Source organism: Spodoptera frugiperda, chromosome 26, assembly GCF_023101765.2.
Source record: "Spodoptera frugiperda isolate SF20-4 chromosome 26, AGI-APGP_CSIRO_Sfru_2.0, whole genome shotgun sequence".
Taxonomy (NCBI): Eukaryota; Metazoa; Arthropoda; class Insecta; order Lepidoptera; family Noctuidae; genus Spodoptera; species Spodoptera frugiperda.
In genome coordinates, this window is record NC_064237.1 from 3,624,256 (window position 1) to 3,643,544 (window position 19,289).

General features: G+C 37.0%; 3 protein-coding genes across 3 annotated transcripts; 1 reads left to right on the forward strand and 2 right to left on the reverse strand.

Annotated features, from left to right (window-relative positions):
- Positions 1–3,195: 3,195 nt before the first annotated feature.
- Positions 3,196–4,329, reverse strand: LOC118264717 (prostaglandin reductase 1). Its single transcript, XM_035577319.2, has one exon. It carries the CDS (start codon positions 4,290–4,292, stop codon positions 3,285–3,287), a length of 1,008 nt encoding a protein of 335 aa, XP_035433212.2. The 5' UTR covers positions 4,293–4,329; the 3' UTR covers positions 3,196–3,284.
- Positions 4,330–5,208: 879 nt separating this feature from the next.
- Positions 5,209–13,382, reverse strand: LOC118264023 (neprilysin-4). The gene is made up of 13 exons (XM_035576337.2): positions 12,787–13,382; positions 12,521–12,649; positions 11,823–11,959; positions 11,279–11,447; positions 10,206–11,203; positions 9,973–10,123; positions 9,621–9,807; positions 9,194–9,312; positions 8,629–9,021; positions 7,946–8,118; positions 7,415–7,599; positions 6,786–6,929; positions 5,209–6,378 (listed from the first exon to the last, which is right to left on the reverse strand). The coding sequence occupies exons 1-13, from the start codon at positions 13,365–13,367 to the stop codon at positions 6,202–6,204; spliced, it is 3,543 nt and encodes a 1,180-aa protein (XP_035432230.2). The 5' UTR covers positions 13,368–13,382; the 3' UTR covers positions 5,209–6,201.
- Positions 13,383–13,536: 154 nt separating this feature from the next.
- Positions 13,537–19,141, forward strand: LOC118264024 (uncharacterized). Its single transcript, XM_035576339.2, has 11 exons — positions 13,537–13,703; positions 13,999–14,203; positions 14,676–14,796; positions 15,070–15,225; positions 15,542–15,622; positions 15,983–16,138; positions 16,799–16,966; positions 17,510–17,710; positions 18,110–18,241; positions 18,445–18,566; positions 18,674–19,141. Exons 1-11 carry the CDS (start codon positions 13,601–13,603, stop codon positions 18,858–18,860), a joined length of 1,632 nt encoding a protein of 543 aa, XP_035432232.2. The 5' UTR covers positions 13,537–13,600; the 3' UTR covers positions 18,861–19,141.
- Positions 19,142–19,289: the final 148 nt, after the last annotated feature.

A 19,289-nucleotide genomic window follows, 5' to 3' on the forward strand; every position in this document is an offset into this window, starting at 1 on the left:
ATTAGTTTGTAGTGTTTATTTAAAGTACCTCCTGCTTTGATAAGATAATAAATTGAACATAGAAAAGATTTGTCGCAAACACTTAAATTAGTACTTAATTTATCTATCTTCCTGTTGCATCTGTCGAACCCTGATTTCTTGCATGGAGCATTACGCTTATTGACTAGGAACTATCAACTCTAGTGATTTATTAAACGCACTGTGAAGCAGTATTTGGTAAAGCACTATACTAATACTTTGGAATAATAAATTTTAACACCTTCCCAATCCCCAATTCCCCTACAACCCTTTATAATTCCTAACTTCCAAAAGGCCTGCAACGCACTTGTAACGCCTCTGGTGTTTCAAGTGTCCATGGGCGGCAGCGATTGCTTACCATTAGGTGATCCGTTTGTTCGTTTACCAGCTTATTCCATTAAAAAAAGATGTTTAAGAAACTTGTGTGCTTAATAATGGTGATAAAATCTGTACATATTACATTTCTGGAAAACCCGTTTTTCGACGAGTAATTGATTTTGATAAGTGATGATTTTCACGATTTTCATTCATAAAGATGATACACAAAAATGTATCAATGAATGAGTTGCCAATAAAATAACACAATGATTTCTAATACGTTCCGGTTAACGCTCAGCAAAATATTTTATTTAGTTTTAGATGTAGAGATGTGTTATAAGATAAAGATTAGCCTGATTATAACACAGTAATTGTTTTATAATATTATTATATCGATACAAAAGTTCGTAGCCAGTAAGTTAGATTACTACTCGTACCTACTTCGCCTACGAACAAAAGCGTAGCGTCGTGCTACGCAGCGTAGCAGATTGTAGACCGGTTACGAGTACTTACCAATTTAATTTCCACAAATATTCAGCCCATCATGAGTCGATTAGTTCAAATGATTTCAGATATTTCATTTGATTATGCAGAATTTTAAGGCTGTCGATGATTTACAGCAGAATTAAATACTGTGGCCATAATGTAATTTTGAAATCAGAGTTACGAATGAAAGTTTTACGAACTTTTTGTTGAACACGCTGAGAAAGGTTGTGGAAGAATAATAACGTAATTATTGTTCAAATTGTTTTTTTAACTTTATTTTATTTCATTGTCCTTAACTTTTGATTGAACATAGCTTTATTTTATTGAACAATTAAACTAAAAAAATAAAGAAAACTAAAAATTATCAAATATATTATATTTATTCAAATTGGTTAGGTTGACGATGTTACCTGCTTTTGGTTAGAGCATTAAAATTACGGTAATGATATAACCCACCAGAAACATTAGTGTAAAAAAGGAAAGCCAAGTTCAATACAAAACGTATTCTTGGTTGTGGGCTTCGCCGCAAAAAGAATGGAGATCTAAATGAGTGCCAAGTTCTGTACAAAATCCAAATATGTATTTATAGGAACAAAATAACATTATGAACAAGTATAAAACTCTATTTCTATGTTTTATTGGATACACCTATAACAATTGCTGTAATTTAAAATAGGTAAGATTTGACTTGGCCTGTTTTTATAACCTTAGTCATTGTATAATAGTCCAGTCATTTGGTAGTTTTACCTGGAAAGTTTTCCGGGAGTTTTGAAAATTGGTGAATTTATAGATTTGGGTATGCTCTTTTCGAATTTCAACTTTGCCACCTCGTACAACCGCCGCTCGCGCCGCCATATTGAAAAAATGGCGGCTAAAAATGGTTTTTTATTAATATCTCCGTTCCGACGCATTTTACGAAAAAATATTTATTTACAAAATTAAACTACAAAAAATTTCCTACAATTTATGTATTGATAACTTTTTCATAAAATCAATAGTTTTTGGCGTACGAGCGCCGCAAAGTATTATTCATCTGCACCACCGCGTGTACAAACTATGTGTTTTTTTTAAATGTATCAATTCTTAAAAACTAATTATGATATCTCGTTCAAACCAATTTTCTTTGAAAGTTTCCATTAAAATCTACAGCATATATTTTTTTTAGTTTTCTTACTCACATATTTTAAAAGTTAGAGGGCAGGACACATTCGATAGACCTCATTTTTCCACTTTGGAAGTGTCTATCTTTCAAACAATTGATTTTGCCGAAAAATGGTTTTAGGAACCATGACGTATTTTTAATGGCCTATCCATAGACAACCATCACGGATAGGTTAGACGAAAAAAAAATTTTTGAAGAGGTGCAGTGACCGCGCGCTCTCCGCCCTCTATCTCGGAAACGGTGCACCGTATAAAAAAAAGTTTAGACAAAAGTTGTAGAGAATTTTGTATTCTACAATATTGGTATTAAATGCAAATACCAAAAACCCATAGGAAATGAGATATTTCCAAAAAAGCGCAAAAAAAACGTTTTTTGGGACCTTTGGACCTTAAAATTTAATAGTTGCTTACACCCTACCATATGTAGGTTTTGAGACAAGTTTCAGGCAGTCAATATACAAGTATATACAAAATTACAGCTGGGTATCTCAAATTCCGAGGTGAAATCCTAATTTGACTGGACTAATATTACTCTGCGGCGCTCGTACGCCAAAAACTATTGATTTTATGAAAAAGTTATCAATACATAAATTGTAGAAAAAATTTTCTAGTTAAATTTTGTAAATAAATATTTTTTCGTAAAATGCGTCGGAACGGAGATATTAATAAAAAACCGTTTTTAGGCGCCATTTTTTCTATATGGCGGCGCGAGCGGCGGGCGTACGAGGTGGCAAAGTTGAAATTCGAAAAGAGCATACCCAAATCTATAAATTCACCAATTTTCAAAACTCCCGGAAAACTTTCCAGGTAACCCCCTTTTTATCTACCAAATGACTGGACTATAAAGTTATTCAACATTTTTTTAATCCTGATAATGGTAGGCTAAGTTTAGGTTGGGTACTCTGCTTATAACTAACTACTCAGAAGACATTTGGTAAAAAGTGTTACATTGTATAATATGTATTATGTGAATGACGTTCACATCCTATCTTTTCGGGGCAAAGGTATGATGTTATGATGTTATTCACATCGATATCCAGAATATGTACTTTTTCGTACGGGAATCATTTAAATAAAATTTTCAGTTGAACAAGACTTTGTCGTAAGGCAGACAAGGTGACAAAATTGATTGCTGTTTGTTGATACTGCCGTAGCAAAGTAGAGGACGTACCAAAAACAGAAAAACAATGTAATTAAAGTAAATAATACAAATTATTATATTAAAATATGGTTTTATTTAAGCATGATGGTATAAAATAAAATAAATCATACATAAAAAAGGTAATAAAATAGTATGGGTTTTATATTTTAACAACCGCCTTTCCAATATTGTCGCCTTTCAGCACTCCCACTAAAGCGTCATAGAGATTATCAAAACCTTCCGTGACATGTTCTTTGGCCACTATCTTCCCACTCTGTATCCACTTGATAATCTGATCGAACGCTTCAGGGAATCTATCACGTGAATCCCATACGATATAACCGCTGACTGTTAGTCTACGGTACAATATGGCAGGTTGCAAGATTGCAGCTTTGGGCAAATTGGTTTGATCCTCGTTGTACGAGCTGATGGAACCGACGACTACGACTCGTCCATGTTGGTTCATCTGGTACAAGATGGTGCTGCTCAGCTCTCCGCCGACGTTGTCGTAGTAACAGTCCACTCCCTGCGGAGCAGCTGCTCTCAGTGCAGCCGCGGTGTCGGCAGTCTTGTAGTTGATCGCCTTGTCAAAGCCGATGCTCTCCAGCCACTTGACTTTCTCGTCGGAGCCAGCGAAGCCGATCACCTTGCAGCCCTTGATCTTCGCAATCTGTCCGACCAGAGAGCCCACAGCTCCAGCAGCGCCAGTCACGACCACTGTCTCACCAGGTTTGGGTTTGCAGTGTTCCAGGAATCCAAAGTATGCAGTAACACCTGGCATGCCTACAGCACCAACCGCCAGGGAGTCTGGTAGACCCTTCATGACTGGAAGTTTGTAAATTTTTCCTGTTCGGTGGGGTTCAGCGTAAACTTTGTTGGTATCCAGAATGCAGTAGTCACACCAGCCTTTATGGGAAACCACCTTGGTGCCCACAGGGTAGTCTGCGGCTTTTGTTTCTACCACTACGCCTACATTGTAACCAAACTGGTCGTACTTCTGCTTCGAGCTATAGACCCGCATGTATGGGTCAACGCTCAGCCACTGACTCTTGACCAGAATCTCTCCATCCTTGAGGGGCGGCAGCTCGTGCTCCTCAATTTGGAAATCTTCACGTTTGGGCCAACCCTTGAACTCGTTGACTACGACGTACTTGCGTGCTCTCACCATTGTGATTTTACGATACTGAATAGCGAGTGACTGACGCGCGGGCTATTTATCTGTCTACTGCAAGTGTTATCTTGTCATAACAGAAATATGAATAAGAAATATGATATTAAATGACTTGCATTTGCTATCTCGTGGGATAGAAAAAGAAAGTCATTATAAGTTAATAGTTAAGTAATCGCACAACAATTAAATGATCAAGTTCATTCCCCGAAATCTCATAGGTAGAGGATAGTTTGGAAAATATATAAAAAAGCGAACCTAAAGCAAAACAGGCACATAGTAAACCTTTCAGTTCCTTGAAAATTCTGTACATCAACAATGTTGGAAAACCCAAAATAAGAATTATGCAATCTTACAAATTATTGCAGCATCTTATCTTTATCATCAGAATGATATAACTTTTTAGTAAATGATTATGATTACAGATATGCAAGTAATAGATACTAGTATTTTCGATATGGTTATAACGATAACACTTCAGGTTCAATAGCCCGTGATTCAGTATCGTAAAGATATTATCATAGAAAGCACATAATTCGAGGAATATCGAATGAATTTTCGAATTTCGAAAACTTGCAACATCATCCTTGTCATTATTAGCCGGAATACGTCCATTGTTGAACAAAGACAAGAGTCTTTGAAAAATATGATATAGTTTTAATGAAAGAAATCGAATTCGTACAGCGACAAATAGGTAAATAAGCTCGGTTGTTGTTTATGACCGATTTCTAAGTGGTACCGAGATAAAATAATTAGAATTTGTAACCACTGGATCAGTAAATATAATAATATCTCAAGAACTTCCGAAAAAGCATGGGACTACGTAGAGCGCTGACAAATTATGTGGATTATAGTAAAGAATAGCAAATGCAAATTGCGTTTTGTTAAGCGTTTAAGTAGAACAAAAACAAATAGGTACATATTAATTAATTTATTGGGTACCAAAAATCCTATTCTTATAAAAATGCTTAAATATAAAGACTGAAGTAAATCCTAAGTATAAAATATACAACTACTAATAATACTAAACTGCTGTAACAAAATACAAATTGCTAAAAATATTATCACAATCGACTTTGGTACTACGAGTATAATGCTAGTTACAAATGTATTTTTTGTACTGAACTAAGAAAAATCCAATTTCCTCACAATATTTCGTATTTTTCATGAGAGTTTTGAGGTTTTATTTTCTTACCTTTAAACGTGAATTCATTAATGTTACAGGTTCATAGTAAACTCGAAAAATATGGTAACATTTATAAGTGAAAAACATTCTAAATAAATCTTATATACCTACCTAATGTTAATAGTACCTAAACAAACACAAAGTCGTGTAAGGTTTCCCCAATTTTGATAAGAAATGAATCTTCAGGTGACTTTTCATTCATAAAGATGATAAACAAAAATATATCAATGAATGAATTGCAAGTAAAAATTACACAATGATTTCTAGTACGTTTCGTTTAACACTCAGCAAAATACTTTATCTAAAACAGAAATATATATTAAGATAAAGATAAAACACGATTAATAATCCAAGTTGATAGTAAATTCATAAAAGTATAACAATTATTATGATGTTTTAGCCAAATTTGCCGTCGTAGCCCCGTAGCCAAATTTCGTAGCACATCTGCTACGAAGCGTAGCACAATGTTAGTCTTTCATTATTTAACGTATTTTTTGCAAATCACGAATCGATAAGCTACGATTGCTTGCATAAATTATAATTTATTGATTACAATGATCGCGCAAATATTTATCCGAAAGCGGATCAGGTCAACGGGTGATTAAATTATTCCAACACATTTAATTAAGCCGTGTGATGTTGCACAAAACCTTACTTACGATGATAAACGATGATGAACCTTACTTTAAAAGAGCGATTCAGAATCGACTCTATCTTATCCTTTCACCAAACAGTACATTTGTGTTTTGGGTTCATAGGTGAGCCGGGAGGGCACTGGAACTCCCTTGCAAAGTCGTGTGAGTTGGATAGAGTGCCGATGACTCGAAACCGGCCCGGAGAATGCACCGCTGTCTTCAGCTTGTTGCGCATTGCTTCTGGACGCATTGCACCACACCATACCTATGTACAACATAATTGATCTTTAAATAACTAAAATATGGGTAAGCTAATATAAATCGCAGAGATTCGACTTAAGTAAGTGTAGATACCAACTAATTTTTTAGCATATTTCATATTGTAGTTTTTATTCACACCGTATATACTATAGCTTGGGACATTAAGAAACGATGCCACTTCAGTGACTAAGTGACTATTGAAATATGTCTATGAACAATGTATTAATTATTAATTAATTCGTTATGTCTCGAACGTAAATCTACGCGAGATATAATGTGTTCTCTATTGTGTTTCATACACCAACAGACAAGAGGTTAATGTATCTTATCGTAATTCATAGAGACGAGTGGAAGGAGGGACGGGAGGCCCTGTAGTGGGACGACCATGGCTGAAAATAAAAATAAATAAACCTGAGCAAAGTTGAGGAAGAACAGCTGCGTGTGCGTGTGGTTGAGGCCGGGCAGTGTCTCGCCCTTGACTCCGTGCCGCTGCACCCAGTGGAGGTATGCACGGAACGCTTGCTTCACGCCACCGTTGTCTGCTATATTTTCACCCTGGTGGCAATATAGTGTACGACATTAATATTGGTTATATTATCTCATGATTGCATTTTATTTTATCTTAAACATTAAAATAAAAACTATGGGCATAATTCAATTAACAAAAAAATCTTATCAGTACCCTTAGTACGAGTTTGCTTTACGTTGAATAAAAACGAAACGAGACGGTATTCAATGCTCTGATTGGCTGGCATCAATGATCCAACCAATCAGAGTACCGAACGCGCTTTCGTTTCGATCTCGTTAAACGTAAAACCAACTCGTAGCCCTCAGTAGAATAAAAATGATTTTTGACAGTTTTCAGTATGGACGAATTATCAAACATTGAATATTATTCTTGCGATAAAATTTATCTGGTCTTGGAAAATCATCCCTTAACTTAAACGCCATGGGGGCAAAAATTGCTAGAGCTAGCGGAGGATTTACCTTTAACAGATTTTTGTTGGCTGTCAAAGTCTTAAAGAAGGACTTTTGGTTACCTGTGTGTTAACTCCATCGAGCTTCATATTAACTTCAGGCACTACATAGCGCCCGTACTGGTCTATGAGGCACTGCGCACGACGGTGGAAGGCCTCGATGGCCGAGTCTGACCACCAGCGGTGGAGGTTACCGTCACAGTCGAACAGGCGACCCTTGTCGTCGAACCCGTGAGTTATCTCGTGGCCTGCAGCATTCATTAATTAAATGCATTATTTTTATTGATATTAAATGAAATATGGAATTTATAGGTAAAGTATCGTATATTTAATTTGGACTAGAACTAAAAAATGTTATATTTGGACGGATGGAAGTTTAATGGAAGTTTAGAAGAACTTTAATTTAGGATAATTCACACTATCCGTGACATGAATACTAACTCTACATTTCATTAATATATACTGAATCTGTTGGTGTGATGTTATTCCGATTCCTGACAATTATTTGAATCCTAGACATTTAAGTAAACATCTTATCAGTAGAATAAAATTAATATTTGATGTTTAAATAAATGTCCAGGTATAAGTAAGTACCTATAACAACACCAATCCCGCCATAGTTCAGTGACCTCGGGAAATGTCGATGGTAAAACGGTGGTTGCAGGATTCCCGCCGGGAACATGATTTGGTTCTTGTTTCGGCTGTAATAGGCGTTGACGACAGCTGGGGCAGTGTTCCATAGCGTTTTGTTCACTGGTTGGCCAATACTGGAAAATTACGGTTGCCTAGATAATATTATTATGGAATGGTATATATCAAGTTAAAATTAAACTGTAAGAACTTCTGAAAATTATAATACTAATGCCGCATATGGAAAATATTTGGAAAATAGTCTAGTTGGTAGAGATATTCTAGTGTTAGTAATAAAGTTATCTTATTACAATGAATACTAGTACATGTTGCTTCACAGAACTAGTAAGTGTTGAACGTAGCGCAAGCAAGAAATTTGATATCGATTGCAATCTGTAGGGATTTAGTTCCCAGCCAGTCATTGACTTTATCATCGGTTCATTGGTAGCAACTCACTACATGTCATGATTTGCAATTGCTTAATACTCAGATTTATTCGTTAGATATGGATGGGTTGGTGGAAAACTTTTATACTAAGTAAGTATTCAAAGGCCAAAGTGAACAAAATGTCATAATTCCGATCCCAAACATCTTCATAATTAAAAATGATATACACAATCAAACAAAAAGTCCAACACAACACTTACCGAGCTTGTTCCATTTTCGTCAAATGCTGGAGAATATTTAAAATATTTTCGAAATATTTGTCCGGGTGTATTTTGACCTCCTTGTACCTATCATCCAATTCCTTCTTGTTCAGTATAAAGTCTGGGTACCCTATTCTGAGCATCATAGCATCTACTTTATGTGCAGCCAATTTCTTCGTCTTATCGTCAATCCAATCTGTCATATGGAGCAGTTCTCGGAAAGACTGCTGTATCTCTCTTGTCATGTACAAAGTATCGTTCTTGCTCATTTCGTCGAAGTATTTACGAACAAACATGGAGCCTAGTGCCATTCCCATGTTGGAATTGACCTGTGATACACAGTTCTTCCATCTTGGTGGTGCTTGTTCACGTCCGAATAATATGAAGTAGAATCTGAGAATATGTAGATAGATTTAGCTACGAATATATTTAGGTGACAATAAGAAAATAACAAAAGATTCCTATTGTGCATCACATTCATGAAAGCATATTAAAAGGTGTAATATTAATAATTAACAAAAATGAACATGCTATTAGTAAAAAATAATTCAATTAATGAACTCACTGTTGCTTGGCAGACTGAAATCTGTCGTCGAGGTTGTTGACCCTGTGTCTCACGAACCTCCAGAGCAGGTAATTTGCCAACGTGCTGGGTTCAGTCTCTTTTATCAATTTAACTAAATGCTGACAATGAAAACATACGTTACAGTGGGTTAAGATTGCACAAATATTGTGTCGGTAAGATGGATGAGTATAGCTCGCCAAAAATTGTACATTTTGATCAAAATTGACATTCTACATTGACTGCACGTTCTTATAGTCAAGTAACACAATAGCACATTTAAGACATCCAAGGAACAGGCTTCTTAAGAGTCTCATGTGTAGCGTGATCAAAATCAAAAAAAATCTGTTCGGAACACAGAAATTGTTTCGAACATCAGATACGGTTAGGTTGGATATTTTTGAAGTTGATTTTTTTAAATACTACTTACCCTGACGTAACACAGAGCAAACAGCACAACAGTTTCATTGGGGTCTACGGTCCTATTCATCACCACACACAAGTATCGTCTCCACTTCACTTGAGGAACCAGTTCCTCCAGTTTTTTCAGTGGCATTCTACGGTACAGCTCTGATACATTTCGCCTGTCTTCTGGAGCTGATGTAATCTTTGCTAGTCTGACAAAAGTATCAATAAAACAATTTTAGTAATAAGCAATGAAAGTAATTGAAATTATGAACAACCACGTTAATAAGAAAACAATGTTACAACAGGAAAATTGAGGAAAGCTTTAAATAATGGAATTAAGAAGGTAGTGCAAAGGGTACAAAATAGATTCTCACTTTATTTCGAATTCAATTAATTGATCTGCACTCATTTTCACATGATCTGGATCACCTCCGAGCAGTATAGCAATTTTAACCAGATAATTCTTGTAAGCATCCAAATATATTTGATTTGAATCTTGGAGGAAATAATCTCGTGTTGGTAGTCCTGTAAGAAAATATCTAATAATAAGTACCTTTACTGATCAACCACAATTAAAATAACGAAGACAAATACTTGGCTTTAATACCTAGGCTCGTTTGATCAAACTGTATCACAAATTCATCGGAGTTTTTGATATCGGGTCCAACCCATTCCGATATTAGAATATCATTATTGTATAGTCTAAGTTTCGCCATTAGTTCTAGCCAATCGAAACGACTGGAATTCCATTCATTCTTCAGGATCGGCCATCCTCCAAGGAGGTCTAATAGATCTAGCAGAGGCTGATGACCACGTTTTTGTAAGATTTCATAGTTCATGCAAGATTTGAAGAGGAACCTCGCTTTCATCGCAGCATCACCATGCGCTGGTTCATCATTAGGCCGTGCTTTTGTTGTTGGGAGAAGAGTTTGTGCTTCCACTTTACCTATTGTTTTAGACGAGTGCACGGTAACCGACTCAACTTTCGGCTTTGTGGGATATGTATAAGATTCAACTTCATATTCTACTTTTGCGGTTTTCGTTTTTGTTGTGCTCCATTCTTTAATCACTGTGGTCTCTCTTTCTTTTCGGATTTTAAATCTACTTCTATACGACATCAACTTTCTCCCATATCGTATTGCTTTGGATTTAATTACAAACTTCCTTCTAAACACTTTATGATCATCCTCAGAATTGTTTGTTGCTCTTTTCACTCGTTCTCTTTTATGATTCTGAGACATGTACTTTCTAAATTTACTCTTGAATTTTGATATTGGTTTCATTACTTCTTTGGACTTTTTATCTAAATATCTTCGAATTCGGTTCACAATTTCTTCTTTTTCCTTATCGCTAGTATAGGCGGAATGATGTGTGTTGTTAAAGAAGTCTTTGGAAGGTGACTCCACTACATCCAAATCTTCGGAGTGGGAGTAAAAATGCGATTTAGATCTTTTGTGTATAGGGTTCAAAGTAAGCAAAAAGTTATCATCTAGATCTAAATGAGATCCTGGATACTTGCAAGGTATTTTGTCTTTACTTTTGAATTCCAATAAATCTTTTAGAACAGTATCTAAGTTTTCTCTGAGCATTTCAAATGTATCGTACCTAAAAATGTGAATGTTTATATTTAATTTGCTGTTTTTACATATAGTATGCTACGAGTATCATGCAATAACGCACCCTGCTTTGTCCGCTGGTATAGGATTGAGTGCAGCCCAGTTACCGCATGCGTACTGGTAGAAGTCGTGACACGGGTCGGCTTCCGCGTCCATGTATTGTTTCATTATCTTGGCTTGTGTATTTCTGATTTGGTTTCTATCGCCTTGACCTTTCCAGAAAGCATGAATACCTGAATGAAAATAAGTACTGTTGAACTTCTCGTGTGCAGTTTTTCAATTGAGACATCTCGTGTATAGTACACGAGACTGGCAAACTGTCGTATGACTAACCTTGGCTCATTTTTGACAAGACTCAATTGAATAATTCGTACCACAATGTACACACTGTTATCGAATTGGTTTGGCGTTCTATCATACAATGGAACTGTGTGTGGACAGGAGAACAAATTGTTTAATGGGACCCTAGAATTACCTGTGAAGTGGAACTGGATTGAACTGGTTCATTTGAACGTATATAGGTATCTCGAACTCGCAAAAATTAACCTACTTTTATTAAATGTTTGCATTTACTATGAGATTGATACTGTTCCAAATAATATAATCACCTGCATAAGACTGGGAAGGTTTGTAAATGTGTGCTGAGGAGATCATCTCGCCTTCCTCCAGTTCTGGTTGGCCGCGGATTTGTTCCACCACGTCGTCGAGTGGACCTCGGTCCACGTGCATCCCCGGACGGACTATGCTGTACAGTCAAGCGAGCAATATGAACAACTTTTACCTAATACTTAAAAGGCATAATATACTTTAATAATTCAGTGGGTTTTTACTCGGCAGTTGCAGTTGTGACTACTCTATCAATGAGGCAGTCAATCGTTAAGAACCTGTCTGTTTGCTTATGTAATATTAGTGGTTTATTTATAGAAAGATGTATTTCATAAGAAGTAGCTAAGAGTTCTTACTATAGGTTAATTAAGAGGGTACCTTGGCGGGGGTACTGCCCTGCCCCCGGGCCCCCCCTATACAAATAAACTTATTTTTCATTGCATTAAATAAACTTATGACATTGATACAATATAATAGTATAAATAAATATTCGTAAAACAATTAATTTCGTCTTCTGACGCTTTTGTGGTCACAAATGCAACTGCTTAACTAGGATGACATTAATTTTAAGTAACCGCATTATATGGATTTTGAATCATGACTGGGCAAAAGCATCGGTTACATTGCTTGTGTTTGAGAAAAGGCGAGAGTTTAAACTATGATTTATTGCATTTAAAATACCTATGAAGTATTAGCTTACCTATCAATTCTATCGTCCTCATCGTACTGGTCGCTGGAGTCGTACTCTTCGTCGACCTCACTCTCACTCTCATTTCCTTCGTCGTCGGCTTCTCCGACTTCTTCTTTATTCTTCAAATGTCTTTCTTGGCTAAAACAACATGCTTTGTGGCAACATACTAAATCCCTTTTGCAATTAAAATAAAAACTACAAGTGAATAGATATGTTTAAAATAGAGTTCTGTCTATCTTTACTAGCAATATACAACTTATTATTCGAAAACTTACTCATAATCTTGTGAAGTAAACGTGAAATGACTCATTCGCTTCACCCTGGTCGGTGTCCCATGCTGCTTGTCCGAGGAGCCCCATATCAAAATATCACTGGTCACATTACCCTCGTACACTTCTCGTTTTGATTTTGCATTAGAACGAGCAAGCACTATCTCTTCAGGCGGCAGGAACGACGTGCGGAACCCTTGGAACACGTCCCTTTCTTCGGGATCAACCCCTTCTAACTTCGTGTAGATTTTGGGAATATTCTTAACAGTATACTGATCAGAAGGATCGCCTAGAGAGTCAAAAGGTCTTTTAATTAGGAAGTATGCTACAGCTACAAACGTAGCAAACGCTATAACAGACAGGAATCGACAGAAATTAGCACTTTTTGTTCGCGAATTGACTGATAGTGTTTGTGTTGGGAACCGCGTCTCCACGCGCGTCATGGCAGCTTCTGACTGACAGACTGACAGAGCAACGGCGGAGATTCGTAACTGGAACATCATACGTAGGTATATGAACTGCGTAGTGATCGTTGTAATCTTGACCCTGTTGTTGCAGCCGGCAAGTAAATTGCTTGCAATCAGCATCACAATTTATGCAGGCAAACTATATTTAGCTCACCCCATTTAATAGAACTTTTTGAAAATGTTTGGTACTCAATATTTGTATATAGGTACTGGCAGTTGGAGTCAGAGATGATGATGAGAAAAATAAAAACTTGTAAAAATATTTAATGACAAGTGACAAGTCAGACAGTGAAGTATTTATTTTTATAACCGAAGTTGTTTTATTTGTTGTAAATAAAATTGAGTTGAAGAAAATGTTTGAACACAATAAAAATGTACCAAGAGTGACATCCTTCGGAGAATTGACGAAACAAGTGCACTTAATTAATGACTTGATTTTAGCTGATATGGCATGTGGTAGGTACCGAAATAATATTGTGTTTGATTTTATTGTAGTATATAATTGTATGCCTAAGTAAGGTGAGGTAAGTTGTAAGATAGGTTACCTGAACAACAGTATATGTCTTTAAAAACTGTACTACTGTTACTACACGGTAAATAGAATTCAAAGGGTGAATATCTAGGTAAAACGGGATGAATAAATACAGATTTATTTATCCCGTTTTACCTTACCTTCCTTTTCTGATTTTCTCCCATTGAATACAAAACTAGTACTAAAAACGTAATAAGAAAACCCATTTTCCTTTTACAGAGGACGTGGACAATTCAAAAGAAGCAGTGAAGTTCAGCAAGCACCTCCTGGCTACGAAGTACTGGTTCGCTCGCATCTCGTACTCCAATAAGAAGCGGTATCTGCTCGCCTTACTTCATGACATGCGCAGCGCGTGGGCGCTGTCGCTGCTTCTCAAATCTATGTGGAACTGTCGGCCTAAGGATGCAGTGCTATCTGCTAGCGAGTTAGTTTATACTTGCCACATTAGTCACTAGGCTATTCATAGATATGGTTCGTAAATCAATTAATATTCCGTACATAGGTGACTAAAGTACGTTTTAATTAGGTTACTGGAATATTATGATGTCCTCCGTCAAATAGAGATCACTCATATGACTTAGGTAAAACTACAAGTAGCATTCATTCACAGAAGCATAATACAACGTTTAACTGCACGGTTGGTGCGGTGGCTGGGCAACTGGCTGCCGCGCAACGGGTAGTGGGTTCGATTCCCGCACGGAGCAACTCTTTGTGTGATCCACAAATTGTTGTTTTGCGTCTGGTTGTTATGTGCATGTTAACTTGTATGTTTGTAAACGCACCCACGACACAGGAGAAAATCCTAATGTTGGGCAACGTTTAAAAAACAAATCTACTTTTGTAATAAAATAAATAATTAAAAAGGATCAAGTATTAAATTCTAAACATTTGTACAGACGTAACGTGTATACCAGCTACGACCAAGTGCCGCTGGATCACAACAGGACTGCCCTGCCTGGGCACACTCTGGCGCAAGTCATGAAGAGCGATCGCATTTGGTTCCTATCACTTGACCCGGTTTGTTACCCATTTAATTAGCCTGAAGATAAAATAAATGTGCAAAGCTCTTCCTACCATCATTCTAATCATTGTGTGATCCACAAATTGTTGTTTCGGTCTGGATGTCATGTGTACCTATGTGAGCTTGTATGTTTGTAAACGCACCCACGATACAGGAGAAAATCCTAGTGTGGGGCAACGTTTAAAAAAACACTCTCTGTTTGATATTTTCTTTTTGTAAGACCCGATATGTATACTTGCCATTGTCATAACATTTTTTATGAAATCAAGGAGTCACAAGCCCTGGTCCTGTCGGAATTAATGACGGTAGCCGGTGGCCCAGCCATGTGGGAGGTGTTGAAACTGGCGCGGATGTTGTTCGAACGGAACAGGGAGCTCATGCTGAAGAACATACAGGAGTGCATCGTGCTCAATGATCAGCAACAGGTATGACGTAGGCAGAGTATACATATTTGATAACACTCTTACCCTTGCTGAGTGGGTCACAAGAGTCGACTAAGGGACTACATATTGTCGCCAACACCGCAAAGGGGCGAACCTCAGACAAACCGTAACTTAATCAGCCTCAAACAAGAAATTGTATGAGATCCTCCTTTACATTGTTGCAGCCAATATTTAACAGAGACTAACCAGTAGCATTCTCTGACAATCCCTTATATTTTTTAACTTTGATCTCCAACCCTCTTGCTAAAATGGACCGTATGGCAAAGCTAACATTAAAAAAATATGTTATATTTGATAGAAAACAAAACATGACTCTACTCAACACGACTCGGCTGAGTCTCCAGCAACAGCGCCAACTCCAGGAGAGGCACATAAAGCGGTGAGTATAAATATTTATTTGAATAAAATATTACATTATCTTTGGTGACGATAGAATACTTAGAACATATTTGTCGCCATACTCTTTTAGTGTTAAGCAACCAACTCCAGCTCCATGTTGGACTACAGTAACTCAGCTATTGCATTTTTTCTGCAACCTTGGAATTACCTTGCCTATAAATATGGACTAATATTAAACTGCTAGTGGATCAATAGTAAATTGAAAAAAGTATATGATAATTAAACACAACCATCAGATACTAAAAGAAAAATAAGCAAGTAGAGATTACGAAGATACGGGTAATAATTATGTACCCAATCGAAATCTTTTCATTTTCACTATAAATTTTACTTTCTTCAGTTGGACGCCAACCTGGCTAGTTGGAATGCCACCATTAAGACAATGCGGGATAGTTTGAAACTGGACGAAATAGAAATGATTTTCAACGACGGCTCTAAGAGAAAGATCTGGAAGGTTAACCGAGTTAAACCTGAAGTTACGGAAACTGTAGACTTCGTAAGTTGTTATTATTATATTACTTTGCTAAACATATATAGTGTTTAATTTCGGAGAGTCGGTTGAGGATTTTGACCCTTAGCTTATTGATTAGATACGTGAGGCTCTTCATGTTTTCTCCACAAATCTATATACATAAAACTCTTGAGATCGACTGAGTGAAACTATGTACTTGAACTTGACGTGGAATAAAAGCTAACCTAAACATAATAATGTTTAATTTCTTAGAGTCGGCTGAGGATTTTGACCCTTAACTTATTGATTAGATCTGTGAGGCTGTCTAGACGGTAGGTACGCATAAAGGTAAGCGCCCATAGGCCCGCATCGGACGCATCGCATGTTTAGTTTGTCTTGTATAGAAACTCATGCAGCAGCGTCCAATGATCCGCGCCGTACGGACTGCTCATCGGCAATGACAAAAATCCGAAAGTGGGATCGACAATCCGATTGCTAACTACTCGCGTCGGCGACCAATCGCTGTCGATACAGTTGACGTAGTCTGAAAAATTAATCCGTTTGATGTGATCCGTCCGACGCGTACCATGCGCTTACCTTAAAGGCATGTCTTCTTCACAAATAATACATTATAACAGTCGGTTTAAGTTGTCTCTATTTCACTTTTACCTCGTAACATTTTAAGTAGTTATTTTGTTCCTCCAGATACAAATGCTACCATCAGCTATTGGTAAGAGGATCCTGTCTTATCTGCCTCGTGCGCAGCTGGGGGACTATGGCAAGGTCAATAAGTACTGGGCCTATCTAGTCGAAGAGTTGAAGGCGGAACTAGCTACTAGAGCCAAGATCAATAGTGACTTCGATAAGTTCCATGTAAGTGGTCTGTACCCTTAGTACGAGTTTGCTTTACGAATAAAGTAATCGAAACGAGAGCGCGTTCTGCGCTCTGATTGGCCGGCTCGAATAAACCAACCAATCAGAGCGCCAAACGCTGCACTCATACAAAGGGAATTGTACATGATGCTAAGAAACTTGTTTATTATTCTTCAAAAGATTTTTGACTTTAATACATAGATACGAAAGTATTATGTTGATTGTCTAAGGCTAAAAAACAATGCTCAAAACGGTTATACAAGGTTAAGGGAACCTTGTAGTACTCCAAAACTCTATATCGATATAAATCGAAGGGCAGTCAAGGGCCGTAAGCATCTTATCATTTTTTTTTTTTTGACAGCGAAACTGAAATGGTGTTCAGAAAAACGTTACATCTACATGATCATATCGGAATCATTAAACAATGGAACATTCATTGGAAACATACAATATACGAGTAGTTAGTAGGTAGAGAAGGAAGCCTGTAATTGTATACTTACACAATAATGAAAAAGATGATAATGCAACATTTATCATTTCCAGGAATTATTGCTGCGTCATGACACGAGTTTAGAGTTCTTCGCTACTCAAGATGACCAGGGCGCGCCACCTAGTTCCCAGGGATGGAGCTTGGCCCCTTCGAAAGGACGTCAACCCCTACCTAGTATGAGAGCCAGTGAACGATCAGCTGGGGCGTACTCTTTAAGGCATTTCTTGCCTAGCAAACTGGTCAGGCCGATAATAGTACGTTTCTTTATTTGAAATATCTCCTCACATCATTTTATATGAACCTCTTGGTTAGTATTGGACTCTGGGAAGTTCAACCAGGCTACTAGACTGCCTCGTTGGTCGAGTGGCCGCAAGTACGACTGCCCGGACAAGGGGCCTCGGGTTCGATTCCCGGGTCGTCGTCAATCGTTGGAAAAATTTACTCAGTTATAGCACAGAGGCTGGAATTGTGCCCAGTATATGGCAATAGGCTCACCCCCTATTACATGGGATAAGTTACATATTTCGTGAAAAGTGCGCGTACAAAATATAGCGGCATTACCTGCCGTAATGTGCACCTCTGCTTACGCCTTCGGGGATAAACGGCATGACGTTGCATATTTTTAAATTAAATACGTTTATTAATTTGTTTAGGTACAGAAACCGATACGCAATATGGCAGACCTATCAGAGCGGCTCGAGCGACGCGGTGCTACAGATGAAAACATTTGGAAATGGTGCGACTGTATCCTCGCACACGCCAAGAAAATTCAAAAAATTAGAGAGGTGATGCGAAGTACTTTAGCTTTTATTAAACATTTAAAAAAATAGGTACCCAATTTTTTTTTTCTATAAAGAGTGAGATCGCATTAAGATACGTCATTTTTTAATCTAGCAATACTAGCATAAATCCGCCTTTAAATAATTATATTAAATTTGAACATCATTAATTTCAAGTACATAGTTATGATTGTAGATTATTATTCTAGAAAATGGAAGACGAAGATGGCGTGCTGTGTTTGGGGAACAATGTGCATTTCCCTTGCCCTCTAATGAAAGTCAGTATGGAAATCCCTTTAATCCCTCCTATGTACCAGGATCCAATAATAAGGTGAGAATTATAAGGCTCAATATTAAAATCTTGTTTGAATAATGCCAAGTTTTTGTTAAATGGTTTAATTTTTATCTTTATTTAATTATTAATTCGCGTGTTTGCAGCACTTCAGCTAAGCAAAGGAAAAATCTATCAGAATGTACATTCGCCCATGTCCCAAAAGAAATTACGAAGCGATTTAGCCTTTGGACCCGAGATCTATCGACACTTTATCGAGTTTTCAAAATACCATCATACTTGAATCCTGAGTTACCTGCGGTGACCCTACCAGTGAAGTTTCGTGATACATAATAATATTAGCATTGATTTATCATTTAATGATCTGTTATACAAATTACACATTTTCACTCGATGTTTGCGTCATTGTAAAATGGAGCAAGCGAAAATAAACCGTTTATAATAGGTAGGTACATATTTTAACACATTGACTGTCTACAAAAATCAGTTGAAGGCAAATCCTCCGCTAGCGCCGGTCACTTCTGCCCCCATGGCATTTAATGTGTTAATGAATAATAATCAGATATTTGCTATTCTGTTTATTTAGGTACTCTTAATAAACAAATTATTAAATGGTTCTGAGTTTGATTATTTGTTTATACTAAGTTATTTTCATACAGTTTTACTACTTGCTTAGCGCCTATTGGTTGTAACATGATGTTTTATAGCCTATTTATCCATAGGTAACTAGTCTTATATCACAAAAATGCATCTATCCAAAAC